Raw genomic sequence first — 24,180 nt, forward strand, 5'->3', positions numbered from 1 at the left:
CCTTACAAACAGGACAACGGAATGGATCGCATGCAGCGACCCAAGGAAACGACTCCGAAAAAGAGGGAAACGAGGCGGTGTTCTGGTCAGACTCCGAAAAAGGGCACATCGCGCACCACTCCCCAGCATTCTTCTTGCCAATGTCCAGTCTCTTGACAACAAGGTTGACGAAATCCGAGCAAGGGTAGCATTCCAGAGGGACATCAGAGACTGCAACGTTCTCTGCTTCACGGAAACATGGCTTACTGGGAAGAAGCTATCCGATGCGGTGCAGCCAACGGGTTTCTCCACGCATCGCGCCGACAGAAACAAACATCTTTCTGGTAAGAAGAGTGGCGGGGGCGTATGCCTCATGACTGACGAGACATGGTGTGATGAAGGAAACATACAGGAACTCAAATCCTTCTGTTCACCTGATTTAGAATTCCTCACAATCAAATGTAGACCGCATTATCTTCCAAGAGAATTCTCTTCGATTATAATCACAGCCGTATATATCCCCCCCCAAGCAGACACATCGATGGCTCTGATCGAACTTTATTTAACTCTTTGCAAACTGGAAACCATTTATCCGGAGGCTGCATTCATTGTAGCTGGGGATTTTAACAAAGCTAATCTGAAAACAAGACTCCCTAAATTTTATCAGCATATCGATTGCGCAACCAGGGGTGGTAAAACCTTGGATCATTGTTACTCTAACTTCCGCGGCGCATATAAGGCCCTGCCCCGCCCCCCTTTCGGAAAAGCTGACCACGACTCCATTTTGCTGATCCCTGCCTACAGGCAGAAACTAAAACAAGAGGCTCCCACACTGAGGTCTGTCCAACGCTGGTCAGACCAAGCTGACTCCACACTCCAAGACTGCTTCCATCACGTGGACTGGGACATGTTTCGTATTGCGTCAGATGGAAATATTGACGAATACGCTCATTCGGTGTGCGAGTTCATTAGAACGTGCGTCGAAGATGTCGTTCCCATAGCAACGATAAAAATATTCCCAAACCAGAAACCGTGGATTGATGGCAGCATTCGCGTGAAACTGAAAGCGCGAACCACTGCTTTTAATCAGGGCAAGGTGTCTGGTAACATGTCCGAATATAAACAATGCAGCTATTCCCTCCGCAAGGCTATTAAACAAGCTAAGCGTCAGTACAGAGACAAAGTGGAATCTCAATTCAATGGCTCAGACACAAGAGGCATGTGGCAGGGTCTACAGTCAATCACGGACTACAAGAAGAAACCCAGCCCAGTCACGGACCAGGATGTCTTGCTCCCAGGCAGACTAAATAACTTTTTCGCCCGCTTTGAGGACAATACAGTGCCACTGACACTGCCTGCAACGAAAACATGCGGTCTCTCCTTCACTCTCCTTCACTACTCCTTCCAGACGGCATCCCCAGCCGCGCCCTCAGAGCATGCGCAGACCAGCTGGCCGGTGTGTTTACGGACATATTCAATCAATCCCTATACCAGTCTGCTGTTCCCACATGCTTCAAGAGGGCCACCATTGTTCCTGTTCCCAAGAAAGCTAAGATAACTGAGCTAAACGACTACCGCCCCGTAGCACTCACTTCCGTCATCATGAAGTGCTTTGAGAGACTAGTCAAGGACCATATCACCTCCACCCTACCTGTCACCCTAGACCCACTCCAATTTGCTTACCGCCCAAATAGGTCCACAGACGATGCAATCTCAACCACACTGCACACTGCCCTAACCCACCTGGACAAGAGGAATACCTATGTGAGAATGCTGTTCATCGACTACAGCTCGGCATTCAACACCATAGTACCCTCCAACACTCTCCGAGGGTGGAGAGGAGGATTGGTTACATTCAAGTCTCGAGACCCTGGGTCTCGACCCGCCCTGTGCAACTGGGTACTGGACTTCCTGGAACAGGGTGCATCCTTTCAGGTGGTGAGGGTAGGCAACAACATCTCCTCCCCGCTGATTCCTCAACAGGTGGGGCCCCGGAAGGGTGATTGACTCCGCCTGAGCCCTCTCCTGTACTCCCTGTTCACCATTGGGGGGACAGAGCAGCGAACAGTTTTGACTGGGCTCCAACTCAATCTCAAGTTTGCGGACGACACAACAGTGGTAGGCTTGATTACCAACAACGACTGATCAGAGCCGGCCTACAGGGAGGAGGTGAGGGCCCTCAAGGAGTGTGGTGTCAGGAAAATAACCTCACACTCAACGTCAACAAAACTAAGGAGATGATTGTAGGGACTTAAGAAAACAGCAGAGGGGAACACCCCTATCCACATCGATGGATCAGTAGTGGAGAGGGTAGCAAGTTTCAAGTTCCTGGGAGGCATACACATCACAGACAAACTGAATTGGTCCACTCACACTGACAGTTAGTGAAGAAGGCGCAGCAGCGCCTCTTCAACCTCAGGAGGCTGAAGAAATGGAGTTGTCACCAAAAGCAGATCACAAACTTCTACAGATGCACCGTCTTCGAGAGCATCCTGGCGGGCTGTATCACCGCCTGGTACGGCACTGCTCCGCCCTCAACCGTAAGGCTCTCCAGAGGGTAGTGAGGTCTGCACAACGCATCACCGGGGCAAACTACCTGCCCTCCAGGACACCTACACCACCCGATGTTACAGGAAGGCCATAAAGATCATCAAGGACATCAACCACCCGAACCACTGCCTGTTCACCCCGCTATCATCCAGAAGGCGAGGTCAGTACAGGTGCATCAAAGCTGGGACCGAGAGACTGAAAAACAGCTTCTATCTCAAGGCCATCAGACTGTTAAACAGCCACCACTAACATTGAGTGGCTGCTGCCAACACACTGTCATTGACACTGACCCAACTCCAGCCACTTTAATAATGGGAATTGATGGGAAATGATGTAAATATATCACTAGCCACTTTAAACAATGCTACCTTATATAATGTTACTTACCCTACATTATTCATCTCATATGCATACGTATATACTGTACTCTAGATCATCGACTGCATCCTTATGTCACTAGCCACTTTAACTATGCCACTTTGTTTACTTTGTCTACATACTCATCTCATATGTATATACTGTACTCGATACCATCTACTGTATGCTGCTCTGTACCATCACTCATTCATATATCCTTATGTACATATTCCTTATCCCCTTACACTGTGTATAAGACAGTAGTTTTGGAATTGTTAGTTAGATTACTTGTTGGTTATCACTGCATTGTCGGAACTAGAAGCACAAGCATTTCGCTACACTCGCATTAACATCTGCTAACCATGTGTAAGTGACAAATAAAATTTGATTTGATTTGGTTAGGGATGCTGTCTCTTTTAATCTCAGTTGTGGGGAGGGAGAGGGAGCAGGAGAACCTCACTGACTAGACACCTATCCTCTCTCCGAGGGGTTTGAACTCATCTCAAAGGACAGGATCAGCTGAGAAGGTGAAAAACCAAATCCGCGAGCAGCAAGCACTGATTTCACATGCGCACTGAGGTGGTGGTGCCTTCTGTTTCAAGTAGCAAGGCTTTGAGCATCCTGTCATATCTTCAAATTCAAGCTGAGAGTAAAGTTGAACTTTCCATATGAGGCTGCCTAGCAATTCGACAAAGTGGAAATTAGATCAAGCAAAGCGTGAGCCCTTCTATGTTTTGGAGCTTCCTGCGCTGAAATGGACTCTTCTACAGTAGTTATTGCGTTATTCATAGGCTTAAATAGGCAATGCTTGCTGTATAATCTCGTGGAAAATAAAATGGCATGAACATCTGTAAGGAGTGATCAAGAGTGAGACAACCCAAAGCTTTAAGGAAATAACATGTTGCCTGCTTTTCTCCAAGACATCACAGCAATAGGGACACGGGTCTCTATTTTTAGACACCAATGTTCCGACCATAAATGAACAACTTGCTCCTAAATGTGATCTGATAGTGTGCGTTGCACCTGATCTAGAGTAGCCTACATCGCTGGAGAACATGGAACGCCGTTTACCTTATTCATTTTCCTCAAGGGTTGCAAAGTGATGAGAGGTTTCCGGAAAATCTCCTAGAAAGCGACATGGGAGACATATAACTTTTGCACAATGGAATCCAGAACACTTTTATCTGCTAATAGAGGTCGCTACTCCTGTGAGACTTTATGTCGTTTTTTTGTCTTTGAAATATAATTTCACAGTAATTGTGTCTGTAAATTACAAGTTGAGGAAAAGTGTGGACAAAAATAACTCTGACTATATCCTTTCAAAAATAATAATTTCATCCTATCGAGACCAAATCTCCTGTGCTTTTATGGGAATTAAACACTCCTCCCGCTGTATGCTGCTCAGGGGGGAAATGGCGGAGTCTGAGAGCACTGAGGTAGGTGTGCAATCTTCGATTAATTCATAGGCAACGCTACACAACAACGTGAGTGATGAATAGTCTACTGCGCTGTTACTGTCAGGTTAATTTCTCATTTCAAGCATGGAAAGCACATCGTTCACAAGTGCATGCTGGTACCTCTGCAATATACGTGTTGGTACTCTTTGGGTCCACTTTATGTGTTGGTACTCTTTGAGTCCACTTTTGTGAAACATAGACTATGCCTTGTAAAATGTCTATACCAAATGGCACGCTCCACTCATACAATATTTTTATTCTAAGCATACAGTGACTTCAAACTGTTCATTGACCATTAGTTGAGTACCGTAAACGTAATTGATTCGTGTGACACTGTGTTTAATAGGAGCTACCCTAATGATAGCCTACTCGTGTCTGCCACTAATTATTTTGGCGTGTTGGTAATCCAGAGAAAGTTGCACTCGGTCAGTCACAGGTTAATATTCAGAGAAAGGTGATTTAAGAGGCGCAAGCCCGCGTTTTATAGCTGGTGCGCTGTCCTTGGTCCTGTAGCAACCTCAAACTGGAACGGCTATTTTGGCTTGCTCCCTGAGTGGACCATCCGGCGAAACGCATAGCCGCGGTGTGTAGGGGTGCTGATAAATCACAATAAAAAACGAATTTATATACATATGAAACATTCCACCAAATTACTGCACTAGGCCTTTATTACTCCCTGCATGAGCAGAGAGAGGAGAACAATTCTCATCAGCAGAGCAGGGAGTTTACTTTAGATGTAGTTAATTGTAGCATTCTATGCTTGAGAGTAAAAGTTTGAGGAGCAGAAGATGGGTGGTGAGAAAAAGATGACTCTGGTACCCATATAGTTTTGATACACTTTTTTTTCTTGTCTCTGTCTGTTTTTGCCCATCCTGTTTGTCCATCAGTGAAAGTAATGTTTGTTGCCATGTGTCTTCCTGCTTACCCAGTATGTGACTAGAACAGGTTATTCTGTGTTTGGAGCTGCCTGTTGCTCCACCCCCTGTTGACAGACCATCCCCATTACTCAGCAAAACAAGGACAAAGACAAAGCTGCACAGTCAGAGTGGCTGCCGAGCACAAGACTGAGGAGAAGGACTGACTATCTTTAACAAGGCCAGATCAATATCACTGATAGCCATGAGAGTGAAATCTAAATCTTAAGATATATGTGCACCAGGGAACAGAAGATGACATGGGTTGAGTTGAATGCTCAAATTAGTTTTCCCCCGTTTTCCTCTCTTGATAATATGTCTGGAAGGGAAGGAAATCCTGGATCCTTTTTCTTCCGCTGAGCTATGGGCTGATCAGACAGGCTTCTGTCTGTACACTCCCAGCAGGCATTACAGGTGACAATCAGAGTTTTACAGGCACACCTTCTGTGTAGAATTCTGCATCTTCTGCTTTCCTCAGACAGACTGACAGACATACATCCTGTCAATACTGTTAGTGTTGTCTCTAGACAAATACGCTTGGTCCACTCACCTCTGGTGCTCCATGGGAAAGCCAATGACTGTTGAAAGAACAAATGAGATAGGAAAATAGCAAAGAATATAAACTGCTGCAAGATCTGTTCTTCCCGCAGATTGGGAGCAGAATGCAGAGTGTTGTGCTAACACAAAATCAATTCATTGGCTTTTACAGTTTTATCATCATACAGTATGTCCTTCACCCACTGTTTCTCTGTAGAAGACCTGACTTTTAGAAATCTGCTCCGGCCCCATGATGTCTTTATTGTGTGTTACCATTCTCTAAAAACCCTTAGCAACAGCAGCAGCCACAGCCAATCCGCATCATCCAATCTCAGCGCGTGCAGCCCACCTCGCTGCCCAAGCCTGTGCCCTCTGTCCACCATGTCCCGCGGCCGCCCCATACTCCCCACGCTGCCTCCCTGCCTAGCTGCCCTGGCCGGGGGAAGATGGCCAAGTTCCTCAACCCTGAGGAGATGACCTCCAGGGACTACTACTTTGACTCCTATGCCCACTTTGGAATCCATGAGGTAGGGCTGCCCAGGGGCTGTATGCATCAAGCTTCTCAAACTTAAAGTAGTAATGCTGATCTAGGATCAGCATAAGATTACACGGGGGGTCTTGATTTTAGATGAGCCCTCATACTATTTATTATTATTATTATTAGTATCATTATTATTATTGTTATTATTATTAGTATCATTATTATCATTATTATTATTGTAGGTATTAGTATTCTTAGTATAATTATTATTATTATTATTATTAGTAGTAGTAGTAGTAGTAGTAGCAGTAGTATCATTATTATTATTATTAGGACTAGTAGTATTATTCGTATCATTATTATTTATTTATTTTATTTTTTATTATTATTATTATTATTAGTATCATTAGTAGTAGTATTATTAGTATAATTCTTCTTCTTCTTATTAGTATTATCATTCATATTATTAGTAGTATTATTATTAATATTATTAGTATATTATTATTAGTATTAGTATCATCATTATTATTATTAGCGTCATTAGTTTTTATTATTATTAGTATTATTAGTATCATTATTATTATTAGTAGTAGTATCATTATTATTATTAGTAGTAGTATAATCATTATTATTATTATTAGTAGTATCATTATTATTAGTAGTAGTAGTATAATCATTATTATTATTAGTAGTAGTATCATTATTATTAGTAGTAGTAGTATAATCATTATTATTAGTAGTAGTAGTATAATCATTATTATTATTATTAGTAGTATCATTATTATTAGTAGTAGTAGTATAATCATTATTATTATTAGTAGTAGTATAATCATTATTATTAGTAGTAGTGCACAGTCAGAGTGGCTGCCGAGCACAAGACCCTATCTTTAACAAGGCCAGATCAATATCACTGATAGAAATCTAAATCTTAAGATATATGGAGGAACATAATCATTATTATTATTAGTAGTAGTATCATTATTATTAGTAGTAGTAGTATAATCATTATTATTATTAGTAGTAGTAGTATAATCATTATTATTATTAGTAGTAGTTGTATAATCATTATTATTATTAGTAGTAGTATCATTATTATTAGTAGTAGTAGTATAATCATTATTATTATTAGTAGTAGTAGTATAATCATTATTATTATTAGTAGTAGTAGTATAATCATTATTATTATTAGTAGTAGTATCATTATTATTAGTAGTAGTAGTATAATCATTATTATTATTATTAGTAGTATAATCATTATTATTAGTAGTAGTATCATTATTATTATTAGTAGTATCATTATTATTAGTAGTAGTAGTATAATCATTATTATTATTAGTATCATTATTATTAGTATCATTATTATTATTAGTAGTAGTATAATCATTATTATTAGTAGTAGTAGTATAATCATTATTATTATTATTAGTAGTATCATTATTATTAGTAGTAGTATCATTATTATTAGTAGTAGTAGTATAATCATTATTATTAGTATTAGTAGTATCATTATTATTATTAGTAGTATCATTATTATTAGTAGTAGTAGTATAATCATTATTATTATTATTAGTAGTATCATTATTATTAGTAGTAGTAGTATAATCATTATTATTATTATTAGTAGTATCATTATTATTATTAGTAGTAGTATAATCATTATTATTATTAGTAGTAGTATCATTATTATTAGTATTAGTAGTATCATTATTATTATTAGTAGTATCATTATTATTATTAGTAGTATAATCATTATTATTAGTAGTAGTAGTATAATCATTATTATTATTAGTATCATTATTATTAGTAGTAGTAGTATAATCATTATTATTAGTAGTAGTAGTATAATCATTATTATTAGTAGTAGTAGTATAATCATTATTATTATTAGTAGTAGTATCATTATTATTAGTAGTAGTAGTATAATCATTATTATTATTAGTAGTAGTATAATCATTATTATTATTAGTAGTAGTATAATCATTATTATTATTAGTAGTAGTATAATCATTATTATTAGTATCATTATTATTATTATTATTATTATTATTATCAGTATCATTATTATTATTAGTAGTAGTATAATCATTATTATTAGTATCATTATTATTATTATTATTATTATTATTATTATCAGTATCATTATTATTAGTAGTAGTAGTATAATCATTATTATTAGTATCATTATTATTATTATTATTATTATTATTATCAGTATCATTATTATTAGTAGTAGTAGTATAATCATTATTATTAGTATCATTATTATTATTATTATTAGTAGTATCATTATTATTAGTAGTAGTAGTATAATCATTATTATTAGTACCATTATTATTAGTATCATTATTATTATTAGTAGTAGTATAATCATTATTATTAGTATCATTATTATTATTATTATTATTATTATTATCAGTATCATTATTATTAGTAGTAGTAGTATAATCATTATTATTAGTATCATTATTATTATTATTATTATTATTATTATCAGTATCATTATTATTAGTAGTAGTAGTATAATCATTATTATTAGTATCATTATTATTATTATTATTATTATTATTATCAGTATCATTATTATTATAGTAGTTATAATCATTATTATTAGTATCATTATTATTATTATTATTATTATTATCAGTATCATTATTATTAGTAGTAGTAGTATAATCATTATTATTAGTACCATTATTATTAGTATCATTATTATTAGTACCATTATTATTAGCATCATTATTATTATTATTATTATTCTACTTTAAGATGCTTTGTAAATATATTCTCAGTTCTTACCAACTGTGTTCTTACATGACTCTATGTAAAGTTAGTTCCACTAAAGGCCAGCCCACATTAGACCACTTCACAGAACTGCAGCTCCTCCCTAGAGATGTACTGTGTTCCAGCTAGTTCCACTAAAGACCAGCCAACCAGCCTAACACTTCACAGAACTGCAGCTCCTCCCCAGAGATGTACTGTGTTCCAGCTAGTTCCACTAAAGACCAGCCAACCAGCCTAACACTTCACAGAACTGCAGCTCCTCCCCAGAGATGTACTGTGTTCCAGCTAGTTCCACTAAAGACCAGCCAACCAGCCTAACACTTCACAGAACTGCAGCTCCTCCCCAGAGATGTACTGTGTTCCAGCTAGTTCCACTAAAGACCAGCCAACCAGCCTAACACTTCACAGAACTGCAGCTCCTCCCCAGAGATATCCAACTGTTCCACTAAAGACCAGCCAACCAGCCTAACATCACAGAACTGCAGCTCCTCCCCAGAGATGTACTGTGTTCCAGCTAGTTCCACTAAAGACCAGCCAACCAGCCTAACACTTCACAGGCAGCTCCTCCCCAGAGAGAATATTTCAAGTAAGACCTGTGTTCCAGATGAGAGGAGGGTTTGAATATTTCAAGTAAGACCTGTGAGATGGGGTTTGTTCTGTGACATTTTTTGAATTCACTAGGTCAGATTGGTTTTTATACTTTCTGCTCTGTGAATGTTCCTGACAGACAGAGAATGGTTGATTTGACTTAAGATAGATATGCAGTAACAACCCCACTGTTTTTCAATGTGGACCAGTGTGTCTGAAATGGAACGGTGGGATTACAGTGACTGGCAGATTCATGTTTAATATACTGTATTTCATCCACTCACACTACACTAAGTCTACGTTCATATTGTCAGGGAAGTTAATATGGCTTTGATTGAAAAACACCTTGTTTTTCACCTGGATACACTGTTAGAAGTGGTTTTGACATCTCCCACCCTGACACCAATCATTTGTCACTGAACAGGAGATGCTGAAGGACGAAGTGAGGACGCTGACCTACAGGAACGCCATGTACCACAACAAGCACGCCTTCAAGGACAAGATCGTCCTTGACGTCGGCAGCGGGACCGGCATCCTGTCCATGTTTGCAGCCAAGGCGGGAGCCAAGCACGTGTACGGGGTACGAGAAGCTGTCTCACTCCTTGCTCCCTGTCTGGCCTCGGACTAGAATGTTATCAGGCAGAACCATCATAACCGACAGCGTCAGGAAAAGCTGTGAAGCCTAGCCTGAACAAGCCGCTTGCTCTCCCCAGACCGTGTGCGTGCGTGCGTCGCGTGAGTGTGCGTGCGTGCGAGTGTGTGTCTGTGTACTTGTATCTTTACATGTGTATACTATGCATATGTACATATATTTGTTTATGAATGTATGAGTTTGCCACGGTGCAGACTTGGTTTACCTCAGGTGGTTATTAGCTGTCTGCTTGTCGGGCAGGTTGTCTGGATAAGCTCTCTCTATTTTAGAGCTCTCAGATGCTGAGTTGTGCATTGTGGAGCAGAAGTAATTTCCACTCTAGGCAAATCTGAAAATGCATGCTGGATTTGGGCCAGTAGCTTGTTGACACCCATGTGGTTCTCATTTAGTACATTGGTCTTGGACAGGATTTTTTGTCAGTTTGTGTAACTGTGTGTGTGCGTGTGTGCGTGTGCGCATGCGTGTGCGTGCATGTATATATTTATTGTTCTGGCAATAATCACAAAAAAATGTAATTGGGAGGAAGGGTGTTTGACATGCCTTTCACATTTGTATCACAGGTGACATTTTTTGAAAATAATGACAATTGTCATTTTTAGACCTACAGTGCCTTCGGAAAGTATTCAGACCCCTTGACTTTTTCCACATTTTGTTATGTTACAGCCTTATTCTAAAATCTACACACAATACCCCATAATAACAAAGCAAAAACAGGTTTTTAGAATTTTTGCTAATTTATTACAAATAAAAAACTGATATTACATTTACATAAATATTCAGACCCTTTACTCAGTACTTTGTTGAAAGACCTTTGGCAGCAATTACAGCCTTGAGTCTTCTTGGGTATGACACTACAAGCTTAGCACACCTTTATTTGGGGAGTTTTTCCCATTCTTCTCTGCAAATCCTCTCAAGCTCTGCCAGGTTGGATGGCGGGCGTTACTGTACAGTTGTTTTCAGGTCTCTCCGAAGATGTTAGATCGGGATCAAGTACGGGCTCTGGCTGGGCCACTCATGGACATTCAGAGACTTGTCCTAAAGCCAATCCTGTGTTGTCTTTGCTGTGTGCTTAGAACTGTTGTCTTGTTGGAAGGTAAAACTTTGCCCCAGTCTCAGGTCCTGAGCGCTCTTGAGCAGGTTTTTATTGAGGGTCTCTCTGTACTTTGCTTCGTTCATCTTTCCCTCCATCCTGACTAGTCTCCCAGTCCCTACCTCTGAAAAACATCCCCACATCATGATGCTTCCACCACCATGCTTCACCGTAGGGATGGTGCCGGGTTTCCTCCAGACGTGAAGCTTGGCATTCAGATCAAAGAGTTCAATCTTGGTTTCATCAGACCAGAGAATCTTCTTTCTCAGAGTTTCTTGAGTCTTTAGGTGCCTTCTGGCAAACTCCAAGTTGGCTGTCATGTGCATTTTACTGAGGAATGGTTTCTGTCTGGCCACTCTACGACCATAAAGGCCTGATTGGTGGAGTGCTGCAGAGATTGTTGTCCTTCTGGAAGTTTCTCCCATCTCCACAGAGGAACTCTAGAGCTCTGTCAGAGTGATCAGCGGGTTCTTGGTCACCTCCCTGACCAAGGACCTTCTCCCCCGATTGCTCAGTTTGCCCAGGCGGCCAGCTCTAGGAAGAGTCTTGGTTTTTCCAAACTTCTTCCATATAAGAATGATGGAAGCCACTGTGTTCTTGGGGAGCTTCAATGCTGCAGACATTTATTGGTACCCTTCCCCAGTAACCTTCCCCAGTCTCGGAGCGCTACGGAACATTCCTTCGACCTCATGGTTTGGTTTTTGCTCTGACATGTACCGTCAACTGTGGGACCTTATATAGACAGGTGTGTGCCTTTCCAAATCATGTCCAAACAATGGAATTTACCACTGGTGGACTCCAATCAAGACGTAGAAACATCTCAAGGATGATCAATGGAAAAAGGATACTGAATACTTATGTAAATAAGGTATTTCTGCTTTTTATTTTTAACACATTTGCAAACATTTCTAAAAACCTGTTTGCGTTTTGTCATTATGTGGTGTTGAGTGTATATTGCTGAGGATTTCCCCCCCAATGTAATCCATTTCAGAATAAGGCTGTAACGTAACAAAATGTGGAAAAAGTGAAGGGATCTGAATACTTTCTGAAGGCACTGTGTATATGCCTCTTGTAAGATCTTGTGATCTGTGAACGGTACATTATGCAGACAAAATCTGATTGCCGTTATGTCCCTTAGTCTGCTCTAACATATGGAGTATGTCTAGTTTATAACCATTTTCACAAATGTATTCAACATTACAAATATGAATATGAATCTCAGAAGTGCCCTTTTCATTATAAGAGCTATTGTTTGGAACAATATGCTGCACAAGTACATCGCATTTCCAGAGTGGGCTCTCTGTTAATTCTGAAGGTCTGATACATTTTATGAGCACCAACAACACAGTGAATGGTAAATGGATTCAATTGATTTGATCTCATGGATTTGATCTCATTCCTTGCAGGGTTTTTCTTGATCAAAATGGGGCTTACAGTACCTACAGAAAGTGCAGTGCCTTAAGAAAGTATTCACACCCCTTGACTTTTTCCACATTTTGTTGTGTAACAGCCAGAATTGACATTTTATTCAATTGAGATTGTGTGTCACTGGCCTGCACACAATCCCCCGTAATGTCAAAGTGGAATTATGTTTTTAGACATTTTTGCAAAAAAAACAAGTCAATACCCATTCAATCCCTTTGTTATGGCAAGTCTAAATAAATTCAGGAGTAAACATGTGCATAACAAGTGACATAATAGGTTTTATTGACTCACTCTGTTAACATAATTTTTGAATGACTACCTCATCTCTGTACCCCACACATACAATTTTCTGTAAGGTCCTTCAGTCGAGCAGAGAATTTCAAACACAGGTTCCACCACAAAGACCAGAGAGGTTTTCCAATCCCTCGCAAAGAAGGGCACCTATTGGTAAGAGGGTAAAAAATGTAAAAAAGCAGGCATTGAATATCCGATCATGCATGGTGAAGTTATTCATTAGACTTTGGATGGTGTATCAATACACCCAGTCACTACAAAGATACAGGCGTCCTTCCTAACTCAGCTGTTGGAGAGGATTTCACCATGAAGCCAATGGTGACTTTAAAGCAGTTAAAGAGTTTAATGGCTGTGATAGGAGATAACTGAGGATGGATCAACAACATTGTAGTTACTCCACAATACTAACATAAATGACATAATTAAAAGAAGGACGCCTGTACAGAATACAAATATTCCAAAACATGCATCTTGTTTGCAATAAGGCACTAAAGTAAAAAAAAAAAAAAAATCACTTTATGTTCTGAATACAAAGCAAATCCAACAAAACACATCACTGAGTACCACTCTTCATATTTTCAAGCATAGTGGTGGCTGCATCATGTTATGGGTATGCTTGTCATCGGCAAGGACTAGGGAGTTTTTGAGATAAAAATAAATGAAATAGAGCTAAGCACAGGCAAAACCCTAGAAGAAAACATGGTTCAGTCTGCTTCCCAACAGATACTGGGAGATAAATTCACCTTTCCACAGTACAATAACTTTAAACACAAAGCCAAATATGCACTGGAGTTGCTTAGCAAGATGACATTGAATATTCCTGAGTGGCCTTGTTACAGTTTTGACTTTAATCGGTTTGAAAATCTATGGCAAGACTTGAAAATGGCTGTCTAGCAATGATCAATAACCAACTTGACAGAGTTTGAAGAATATTTTAAAGAATAGTGTGCAAATATTGTACAATCCAGGTGTGCAAAGCTCTTAGAGACTTACCCAGAAAGACTGCCAAAAGTTATTATAACATGTATTGACTCAGGGGTGTGAATACTTAAATAAATGAAAATTGCAAATAATTTAAAAAATATTTTTTCACTTTGTCATTATGGGTGAGAATTTAAAAAATATTTAATCCATTTTGAATTCAGGCTGTAACACAACAAATGTGGAATAAGTCAACGGGTATGAATACTTTCTGAAGGCACTGTATCTAGGTAAGACAACCACATATCAGCATCAAATATACAGGATACCAACATTCAATTTCAGGTAAATAATTAATAAATAGCATTTAGCAAGAAAATCATTATAATTCATATCTGAAATCTATGAATAAAACATCTGAGAACAGTGATATTTTACACACACATGAAGGTACCAGAAGCAATCATTTCTGATGACAAAGCACAAATGTGAAAATTTGGTCGATATAGTTATCATCCCTTCTCACCTTCACCTTGAATCCACTTCAATCAGTGTAGATGGGGAGAAGACAAGTTAAAGACCATTTTAAACCCCTGAGACAATTGAGACATGCATTGTGTATTTGTGCCATTCAGAGGGTGAATGGGCAAGACAAGAGATTTGAGTACCTCTGAACGGGGTATGGTAGTAGGTGCCAGGTGCACCGGTTTGGTGGGTCAAGAACTCCAACTCTGCTGTCAAGAACTGCAATGCCTTGTATGTCAGGAATGGTCCACTTCCCAAAGGACATCCAGCCAACTTGACACCACTGTGGGAAGCATTGGAGTCAATGGAACGCATTGGAACATTTTTGACACCAGAGTACATGCACCTGATGAATTGAGGCTGTTCTGAGGGTGTGTGTGTGTGTGTGTGTGTGTGTGTGTGTGTGTGTGTGTGTGTGTGTGTGTGTGTGTGTGTGTGTGTGTGTGTGTGTGTGTGTGTGTGTGTGTGTGTGGATCATCTGGTCAAATTACTGTTCTTCCAATACCGATACTGTGCAACACTTAGTTGAACAGTCTGTATGCAGATATGTGCCTGCCTTTAAGCCAACCTTGTGGAATTGATTCCTTAGAGGTAGCTATGTGACAATTGGAGACTGTCTCCAGGGAGGAGGAGCTGTGTGACTGCCTGTGGGTGAGAGACAGTTTGAGAGACAGTTCATTGGGAGCTGGGAGGCAATGTGAGGGACATTCAGATCTCTGTGGGTGAGAGCGCCCACTCAGGCATGGCACTGAAGGTAGGTTCTGGATCTGTCACTGTCTTCGAGCAAAGGGAGAAATCAGTGCCAATTAGTGTGAGCTGACACACACACGTGCACACACACACACTCACAGGCTACACATTATCGATGACATTCTCTCCTCTACATGCCATTTTACAGCAGGCCAGGCCTGGGGGAACAGATGTGTGTGGCCAGTGGTGGCAGGCTGGCAGCTGACTGATTACCATGGGCACTGCTACTAATGGGCTGTAGAGGTCCAGCTGTGCCCAGGTTGACAGCTCCAGAACAGCAATGCAAAGAGAAGGCAGGCCACAGCTGGGTCCTTCTACCCCGGCATTACCAAGGGCTCCAGCATTAGCCAGCTTCACCCTGTCCTCTCTGTTTTCCAGAGAATAAATGGGTGGTGTAGAGCATGAATCACCTCGTACAGCTCAGAGATACTTGCAGGGTTGGGGAGTAACTGATTACATGTCTTCGATTACACGTAAACTGGTTACAAAAAAACTGTAATAAATTACATTACCAGCAAAAATATTGTAATCAGATTAGAGATACTTTGAAAAACAAGATGATTACTTCTTGGATCACTTTTAAATTCAGAAAGGATGTTTGCAAAAAGTACATGACAACTTTCTGTTTTCTCAATGACATTCAATTCATAATTGAAAAAAGGTAAAGCAAAGCAGTGTGTCACAAACAACAACACAGAGTTACACATGGAATAAACAAACATACAGTCAATAATACAATAGAAAAAGACTATATACAGTGTGTGCAAATGAGGTAGGATAAGGGAGGTAAGGCAATAAATAGGCCACAGTGGCGAAATAATTACAATATGGAAATTAAACACTGGAGTGATAGATGTGCAGAAGATGAGTGTGCAAGTAGAGATAATGGGGTGCAAAGGAGCAAAATAAATATAGTGAGCTGTGTCATTTTGTAAATGGATAGTCAGTTTTACGAGGGTATGTTTGGCAGCATGAGTAAAGGATGCTTTGTTGCGAAATAGGAGGCCGATTCTACATTGAATTTTGGATTGGAGATGCTTAATGTGAGTCTGGAAGGAGAGTTTACAGTCTAACCAGACACCTAGGTATTTGTAGTTGTCCACATATTCTAAGTCAGAACCGTCCAGAGTAGTGATGCTGGACGGGCGGGCAGGTGTGGGCAGCGATCGGTTGAAGAGCATGCATTTAGTTTTACTTGCATTTAAGAGCAGTTGGAAGCCACGGAAGGAGAGTTGTATGGCATTGAAGCTCATCTGGAGGTTAGTTAACACAGTGTCCAAAGAGGGGCCAGAAGTATACAGAATGGTGTCATCTGCATAGAGGTGGATCAGAGAATCACCAGCAGTGAGAGTGACATCCATTGATACAGAGAAAAGAGTCGGCCCGAGAATTGGGTTGGCACCCCCATAGAGACTGCCAGAGGTCCGGACAACAGGCCCTCCGATTTGACTCACTGAACTCTATCTGAGAAGTAGTTGGTGAACCAGGCGAGGCAATCATTTGAGAAACCAAGGCTATTGAGTCTGCCAATAAAAATTTGGTGATTTTCAGTCTAAATCCTTGGCCAGGTCGATGAATACAGCTGCACAGTATTGTCTCTTATCGATGGCTGTTATGATATCTTTCAGGACCTTGAGCGTGGCTGAGATGCACCCAAGACCAGCTCGGAAACCAGATTGCATAGCTGAGAATGTACGGTGGGATTCGATATGGTCGGTGATCTGTTTGTTAACTTAGCTTTCGAAGACCTTAGAAAGGCAGGGTAGGATAGATATAGGTCTGTAGCAGTTTGGGTCTAGAGTGTCTCCCCCTTTGAAGAGGGGGATGACGGTGGCAGCTTTCCAATCTGTGGGGATCTCAGACGATATGAAAGAGAGGTTGAACAGACTAGTAATAGGGGATGCAACAATTTTGACGGATCATTTTAGAAAGATAGGGTCCAGATTGATCAGCCCAGCTGATTTGTAGGTGTCCAGATTTTGCAGCTCTTTCAGAACATCAGCTATCTGGATTTGGGTGAAGGAGAAATGGGGGAGGCTTGGGCAAGTTGCTGTGGGGGGTGCTGGGCTGTTGACCGGGGTAGGAGTAGCCAGGTGGAAAGCATGGGCAGCTGTAGAAAAATGCTTATTGAAATGTTCAATTATCGTGGATTTATCAGTGGTGACAGTGTTTCCTAGTCTCAGTGCAGTGGCCAGCTGGGAGGAGGTGCTCTTATTCTCCATGGACTTTAGAGTGTCCCAGAACTTTTTGGAGTTAGTGCTACAGGATGCAAATTTCTGTTTGAAAAAGCTAGCCTTTGTTTTCCTAACTGCCTGTGTATATTTGTTCCTAACTTCCCTGAAAAGTTGCATATCGCGGGGGCTATTTGATGCTAATGCAGTATGCCACAGGATGTTTTTGTGCTGGTCAAGGGCAGTCAGGTCTGGAGTGAACCAGACCAGATCTGTTCCTGGTTCTACATTTTTTGAACGGAGCATGCTTATTTAAGATGGTGAGGAAAACACTTTTAAAGAATAACCAGGCATCCTCTAGTGATGGAATGAGGTCAATAGAAAGGCCTGCTTGCTGAAGTGTTTTAGAGAGCGTTTGACAGTGATGAGGGCTGATCGTTTGACCGCGGACCCAGTGCGCACGGCATGACTGTGTCCCTGCTTTATTCATGTGAAGGCTTTCAATTGAATTCTCTAAAGTTGATAGAGGATAGCCTTTATTATATAAAAACTTCTTTATTGTATAAAAACTAAATTTTTGTCAGTTCAATAAATCAAGCACATTGGAAGTGCAGTGGGCGCAGTTGGGCGCTCCTGGTGGGGTTCCAGTCTATGTGCCTCGGGCCCCTAAAGTGTGGCCATTGTGAAATCCAGACAGGTCGGCAGACATGGGGTGAGCTGCTTTTTTTAATGCAGGCAGAGATCAAGCTGTACTAATGTGCTCTGTGTTTGTGTGTTCGTGTCAGTGTCCCTTGTGAGTGTGTCTGTGTTAAAGGGGGAGAGAGAGAGAGAGAGAGAGAGAGAGAGAGAGAGAGAGAGAGAGAGAGAGAGAGAGAGAGTGAGAGGTTCTTCAGGTCCTGCTTCCATTGGTAGGACTGCGGGCAGGCGACTTGTGAGTAACATTACCCATTACCTGAAGTACGCAGCTTTGACAGCTGGGCACAGGAAAGGACAGACTGTTATATTCTTTGTTTCTTTAACTTTACTAAAGAGCACTTCAAGTTCTGGTCTCCCAATGCTAACTACCATCTCAGACCCCACCTGGTTGGACATAGTTAGAGAGTGGCATATTCCACCATTATGATCCAAACATTCTCCACGTGTGATGCACAGTGATAACTTAAGCCTTTTTCATTCCCGTAATGAGTTCAAGCATCTCTTTATTTTGGTGATCACTGGTATTAGTGGCAAAATGTTTGAAATTATTTATGTTTTGCTTTTTCCCCAGATTGAATGTTCCAGTATATCGGAATACTCTGAGAAAATCATCAAGTCTAACCACCTGGACAGTGGTAAGAGCTGAAGGTCTTTCTTATTCACTGTGCCTATTCACTATTCTCCTCAGAGATGCAGTACAACAGGGATGTGTGGCAGAGTGTCTGAAAGTAATAGGGGAAGTTGTGTGCGATAGGTTAATTTAAAACATAATATGAAGGTAACCTCTATTCTCACTTATCTGTAGTACGGTCATATTTTATAGGGGAACAACAACACATTCATGGTCACTCAGCTATCAAATCAAATCAAATCAAATGTATTTATAAAGCCCTTCTTACGTCAGCTGATGTCACAAAGTGCTGTACAGAAACCCAGCCTAAAGCCCCAAACAGCAAGCAATGCAGGTGTAGAAGCACGGTGGCTAGGAAAACTCCCTAGATAGGCCAGAACCTAGGAAGAAACCTAGAGAGGAACTAGGCTATGAGGGGTGGCTATGAGTCCTCTTCTGGCCGTGCCGGGTGGAGACTATAACAGAACATGGACAAGATGTTCAAATGTTCATAGATGACCAGCAGGGTCAAATAATAATAATCACTGTGGTTATAGAGGGTGCAACAGGTCAGCGCCTCAGGAGTAAATGTCAGTTGGCTTTTCATAGCCGGTCATTCAGAGTATCTCTACCACTCCTGGTGTCTCTAGAGAGTTGAAAACAGCAGAATGTGAAGAAGAAAAAAAATCTAATTTCAAGAAGAGGTAAATGTTTGCGGCTAAAACAATATTCCCAGTGCAATAAGGTGCAATATATTTGAACTTCATTTAGTTTGTCTCAGAGGAGTTTTGCTTCAGAGCCCAGTCTTCAGTCATCATTGATTTGATCTGAATGACAAAAATAGCTTGTTGTGTAAAGAGAACAGAGATGTTTAATCTCTGTGCTGTAGCCAGGGTCACCTAGTTTCCCGTTATACACTAAACTCCTTGCCATTATTGCATTACACAATTTTGGTCTCTACCAGACATCAAATACAAAGTCAAAGCGTACCCAAAAGCACTTCAGCCCAACTTGAACAAAAAGGGGACTTGATAATCACGAAAAAGCTTTCCTAACCACAGGATACTTCAACAGGTGACTATGCCAGCAGCATACCACCCTGTATCCCACTGATGGCTTGCCTCTGAAACAAAGCAGGGTAGGTCCTGGTCAGTCCCTGGATGGGAGACCAGATGCTGCTGTAAATGGTGTTGAAATTCCAATCCCAATGCCCCAAGGCATTGATGGGAACATTGCCCTGTGTTGGGTGCCCTCTTTCGGATGGGATGTTAAACGGGTGTCCTGACTCTCTGTGGTCACAAAAAAATCCCCTGGTGTGATTAGAAGGTTTCGGGTAAAGGGTTAGAGCAGAGTTTCCTACACAGCTGATTCAAATGATCAAAGCTTAATGATTAGTTGATTATTTGAATCAGCTGTGTAGTGCTAGGGACAAAAACAAAAAAAACGGCACCCCCTGGGGTCCCGAGGACCGAGTTTAGAAAACCCTGGATTAGAGTTATGGTTGGTTCAATTCTTCCATTTCAGGAAGTAAACTGAAATTGCAATATCAATTCTAAATTTCCTCATTGCCAACAATGAGAAAAAAATCAGAATTGGAATTTCAGTGTACTTCCTACATTGAAATGGAGTTGGGTTAGGTTTAGGGTTAAGGTTTAGGGTTAAGGGTTAACGGGTTAAGGTTTAGGGTTAGAGGGTTTGGGTTTAGAAGAGACCGGTATAGCTGCCCCTGCAGGAGCAATTCACATGGGTGTTCCTGCTGGCCCACTGACCTTCATGTCTTAAAATAGTGATGGACTGCCATTTCTCTTTGCTTATTTGAGCTGTTCTTGCCATAATATGGACTTGGTCTTTTACCAAATAGGGCTATCTTCTGCATACCAACCCTACCTCTTCATAACACAACTGATTGGCTGAAACGCATTAAGAAGGAAAAACATTCCACAAATTAACTTTTAACAAGGCACACCTGTTAATTGAAATGCATTCCAGGTGACTACCTCGTGATGCTGGTTGAGCGAATGCCAAGAGTGTACAAAGCTGTCATCAAGGCAAAGGGTGGCTACTTTGAAGAATCTCAAATATAACACTTTTTTGGTGACTACATGATTCCATATGTGTTATTTCGTTGTTTTGATATCTTCACTATTATTCTACAATGCAGAAAATCATGAATGTGATGTGTGATAAATGGCACAAGAGGGTCATGACACCAAAAAAGTGTCAGTCAGTCAATCGGTCATTCATATAGATGATTTGTTGTGCAGTTTCCCTTATCTTGAACTCAAGCTGCAGCTGTGCTTTTCTGGCCTTGGCCTTCTCTTCCTCCTTCCTGGCTTCCTCCTGAGGCTTCTCCCTTCCCTTACTGGCTGCTTCATTAAATAGTACCCACAAAACACAAGTCTCAACGTCAACAGTGAAGGGGCGACTCCGGGATGCTGGACTTCTAGGCAGAGTTCCTTTGTCCAGTGTCTGTGTTTTTTTGCCCATCTTAATCTTTTCTTTTTATTGGCCAGTCTGAGATATGGCTTTTTCTTTGCAACTCTGCCTAGAAGGCCAGCATCCTGGAGTCGCCTCTTCACTGTTAATGTTGAATCTGCCAGTTGAGGGATTGTGACGTGTCTGTTTCTCAAACTAGACACTAATGTACTTGTCCTCTTGCTCAGTTGTGCGCCGGGGCCTCCCACTCTACTTCTATTCTGGTTAAAGCCAGTTTGCACTGTTCTGTGAAGGGAGTAGTACACCGCGTTGTACGAGATATTCAGTTTCTTGGCAATTTTTCACATGGAATAGCTTTCATTTCTCAGAACAAGAATAGACTGACGAGTTTCAGAAGAAAGGTCTTTGTTTCTGGCCATTTTGAGCGTGTAAACAAACCCAAAAATGCTGATGCTCCAGATATTCAACTAGTCTAAAGAAGGCCAGTTTTATTGTTTCTTTAATCAGAACAACAGTTTTCAGCTGTGCTAACATAATTGCAAAAGGGTTTTCTAATGATCAATTAGCCTTTTAAAATTATAAACTTGGATTAGCTAACACGACGTGCCATTGGAACACAGGAGTGATGGTTGCTGATAATGGGCCTCTGTATATTATTATATACAGAGGCCCATAAATATACAGAGGCCCATAGCTATAATAGTCATTTACAACATGTCTACACTGTATTTCTGACCAATTTGATGTTATTTTAATGGACCAAAAAATTGCTTTTCTTTCAAAAACAAAGACATTTCAAAGTGACCCCAAACTTTTGAACGGTAGTGTACTTAATGAGTATATACTGCATACTATATACTATTAGTTAATTTTTGTATACTGTAAACGAATGGTATCCTTTCAGTTGAGAGTACTAGCGCATGTCTACTGGAAGTTGATGCTGTTGCTATGCAATTTATGCTAGCTTGTTAGCGTAAGAAATTACTAGCTAGACATCTTACGACTTCGTTAGCAATGTCCATTGAGAATGCACCACGACTATACCACTTAGCTAAGCTAAGAATGACGTGAATAATCAAATCAATAAATGTTTTCCTCCATCTGTATTTGATATTTCATTATTTGTGTCCATTCCTATGTTTAACCCTAAATGACTCATCGGCACGCGATGCACTGTATGTGGCTCGAGACAGACATACCACACACAACTATGTAATAGTTAATATACTCGCAAGTTTGATGTATTAGTATCCACCTAACATTAGGGAGCTAGCTAATATACATACATACAAGCATCTGCTGTAATGATATGCTATGCAGTTTAAGGCTAATAGTGTAGCTAACAAATAATCAGCCAACATAACATGTAACATAATATATTTGAAAAGTAATTACTTTTTTATTTAATTGCTCAACATTTTCTTAACATTTGTAATAATTAGTTAAAGCAATTAATATTTACATTTTGTATTTACATTTGTATCATCTCTCATTGGACTTTCTTCAAATCTGCAAATGTTGCGAAGCCATGTCCATTTTCTTGAAGAATTGCATTATGGGCCCTAAAAGCACAGCAATAGTGTCCACTGCTTGTATATTTCGAAATTTGGCAAATTTAGTATGACATCTGGGAACTTTTGGCATGCTAACTATATCCATACTATGACCAATAGTACTCAATACATTTTTATAAGAACAGTCTAACTTTACACGCATAAAAACTGTGGATGGAAACGTGCTTAATGATTAAAATCTTTCTGTATGAATGTATCTTCCCAGCTAGCAAATCATTTTCTGAGAACCGTGTTTCTTACAGCTTGGGTAGAACATGTGGTTCTTTGCATATAACCTTCCCACAACTTTCTGGATTAAAATAAAATAGAAATTGGTAATGTTCTAGGAATGTTCTCCAACTGGTTTGACATTGAGAATGGTCTCAAATTGTTCAGAACACTTTAAGAAAGTAAGTTGAGACCCCGACTGAGTTAGAAGCAAAGCTTAAGTGATTGTGTTCTGTGCTGTGGTGTTGACCTCCTATGTACTCTTCACATAGACCTAATATGATTGGCTCCATGGTAATGGTGTGTTATGGTATGTCTTGCAGTTATTACTATCTTCAGGGGCAAGGTGGAGGAGGTGGAGCTGCCAGTGGAGAAGGTTGACATCATCATCTCAGAGTGGATGGGCTACTGTCTCTTCTACGAGTCTATGCTCAATACCGTCATCTTTGCAAGGGACAAGTGGCTGGTAGGCATGTGTGTGTGTGTGTGTGTGTGTGTGTGTGTGTGTGTGTGTGTGTGTGTGTGTGTGTGTGTGTGTGTGTGTGTGTGTGTGTGTGTGTGTGTGTGTGTGTGTGTGTGTGTGTGTGCACATGCATTAACCAGACATGCTAGCAGAACGAACAACGCTCAAACCTCACAGACTTAACCAGGGATGAAAACCATAACCTGGCTCGGTGTTTGGTTCTTCTCACATGCAGCACAGCTGATAAATGACATGTCTTGTGTGCAGGATTGATTGCAGGGTGTTTTTCCCTCCCCATATTTCACACAGAAACCCGGCGGTCTGATGTTTCCCGACCGTGCTGCACTGTATGTGGTGGCCATCGAGGACAGGCAGTACAAGGACTTCAAAATCCACTGTGAGTGTGTTTGTGTTGGTGTATGTTTAGTTGGCCCTGGGCCCTCACATAAGTCCTGCTGCCCGTAACTCGCTCTCTATTCCCAGGGTGGATCTTACCTGGCTTATGTTTCTGCTTCGCTAATAGACCGTGAATGTAGAACAACCATAGTAGCACATGCAAAAAAAAAGACACACACACACACACAAACACACATTCACACACACACATTAGTGTTGGTGCATTTGAACTTTTCAAAGGCATAAGTGGTGATTGATCTGATATTATAGGTCAACAAACCTCTCCATCTCTGTGCTAGCCCACACTAAAGCTCTCCTGGAGGATT

The 24,180-nt window shown here is 40.5% G+C and overlaps 1 protein-coding gene across 3 annotated transcripts in view; it reads left to right on the forward strand.

Moving 5' to 3' along the window:
- Positions 1-4,238: 4,238 nt before the first annotated feature.
- LOC115109584 (protein arginine N-methyltransferase 8-B) overlaps positions 4,239-24,180 on the forward strand; it is a 37,373-nt gene continuing 17,431 nt past the window's right edge. Inside the window, exons 1-6 of one of the 3 annotated variants that reach the window (XM_065009971.1) lie at positions 4,239-4,322; positions 6,088-6,321; positions 10,069-10,224; positions 18,740-18,803; positions 23,319-23,461; positions 23,768-23,855. In XM_065009971.1, coding sequence (XP_064866043.1) covers positions 4,254-4,322; positions 6,088-6,321; positions 10,069-10,224; positions 18,740-18,803; positions 23,319-23,461; positions 23,768-23,855 — 754 coding nt within the window. In that variant the 5' untranslated portion in view covers positions 4,239-4,253. The remainder of the gene's footprint in view (positions 4,323-6,087; positions 6,322-10,068; positions 10,225-18,739; positions 18,804-23,318; positions 23,462-23,767; positions 23,856-24,180) is intronic. The other 2 variants (XM_029634648.2, XM_065009970.1) reach the window with 2 other exon arrangements.

This window comes from Oncorhynchus nerka, linkage group LG25 (genome assembly GCF_034236695.1).
Source record: "Oncorhynchus nerka isolate Pitt River linkage group LG25, Oner_Uvic_2.0, whole genome shotgun sequence".
Lineage (NCBI taxonomy): Eukaryota > Metazoa > Chordata > Actinopteri > Salmoniformes > Salmonidae > Oncorhynchus > Oncorhynchus nerka.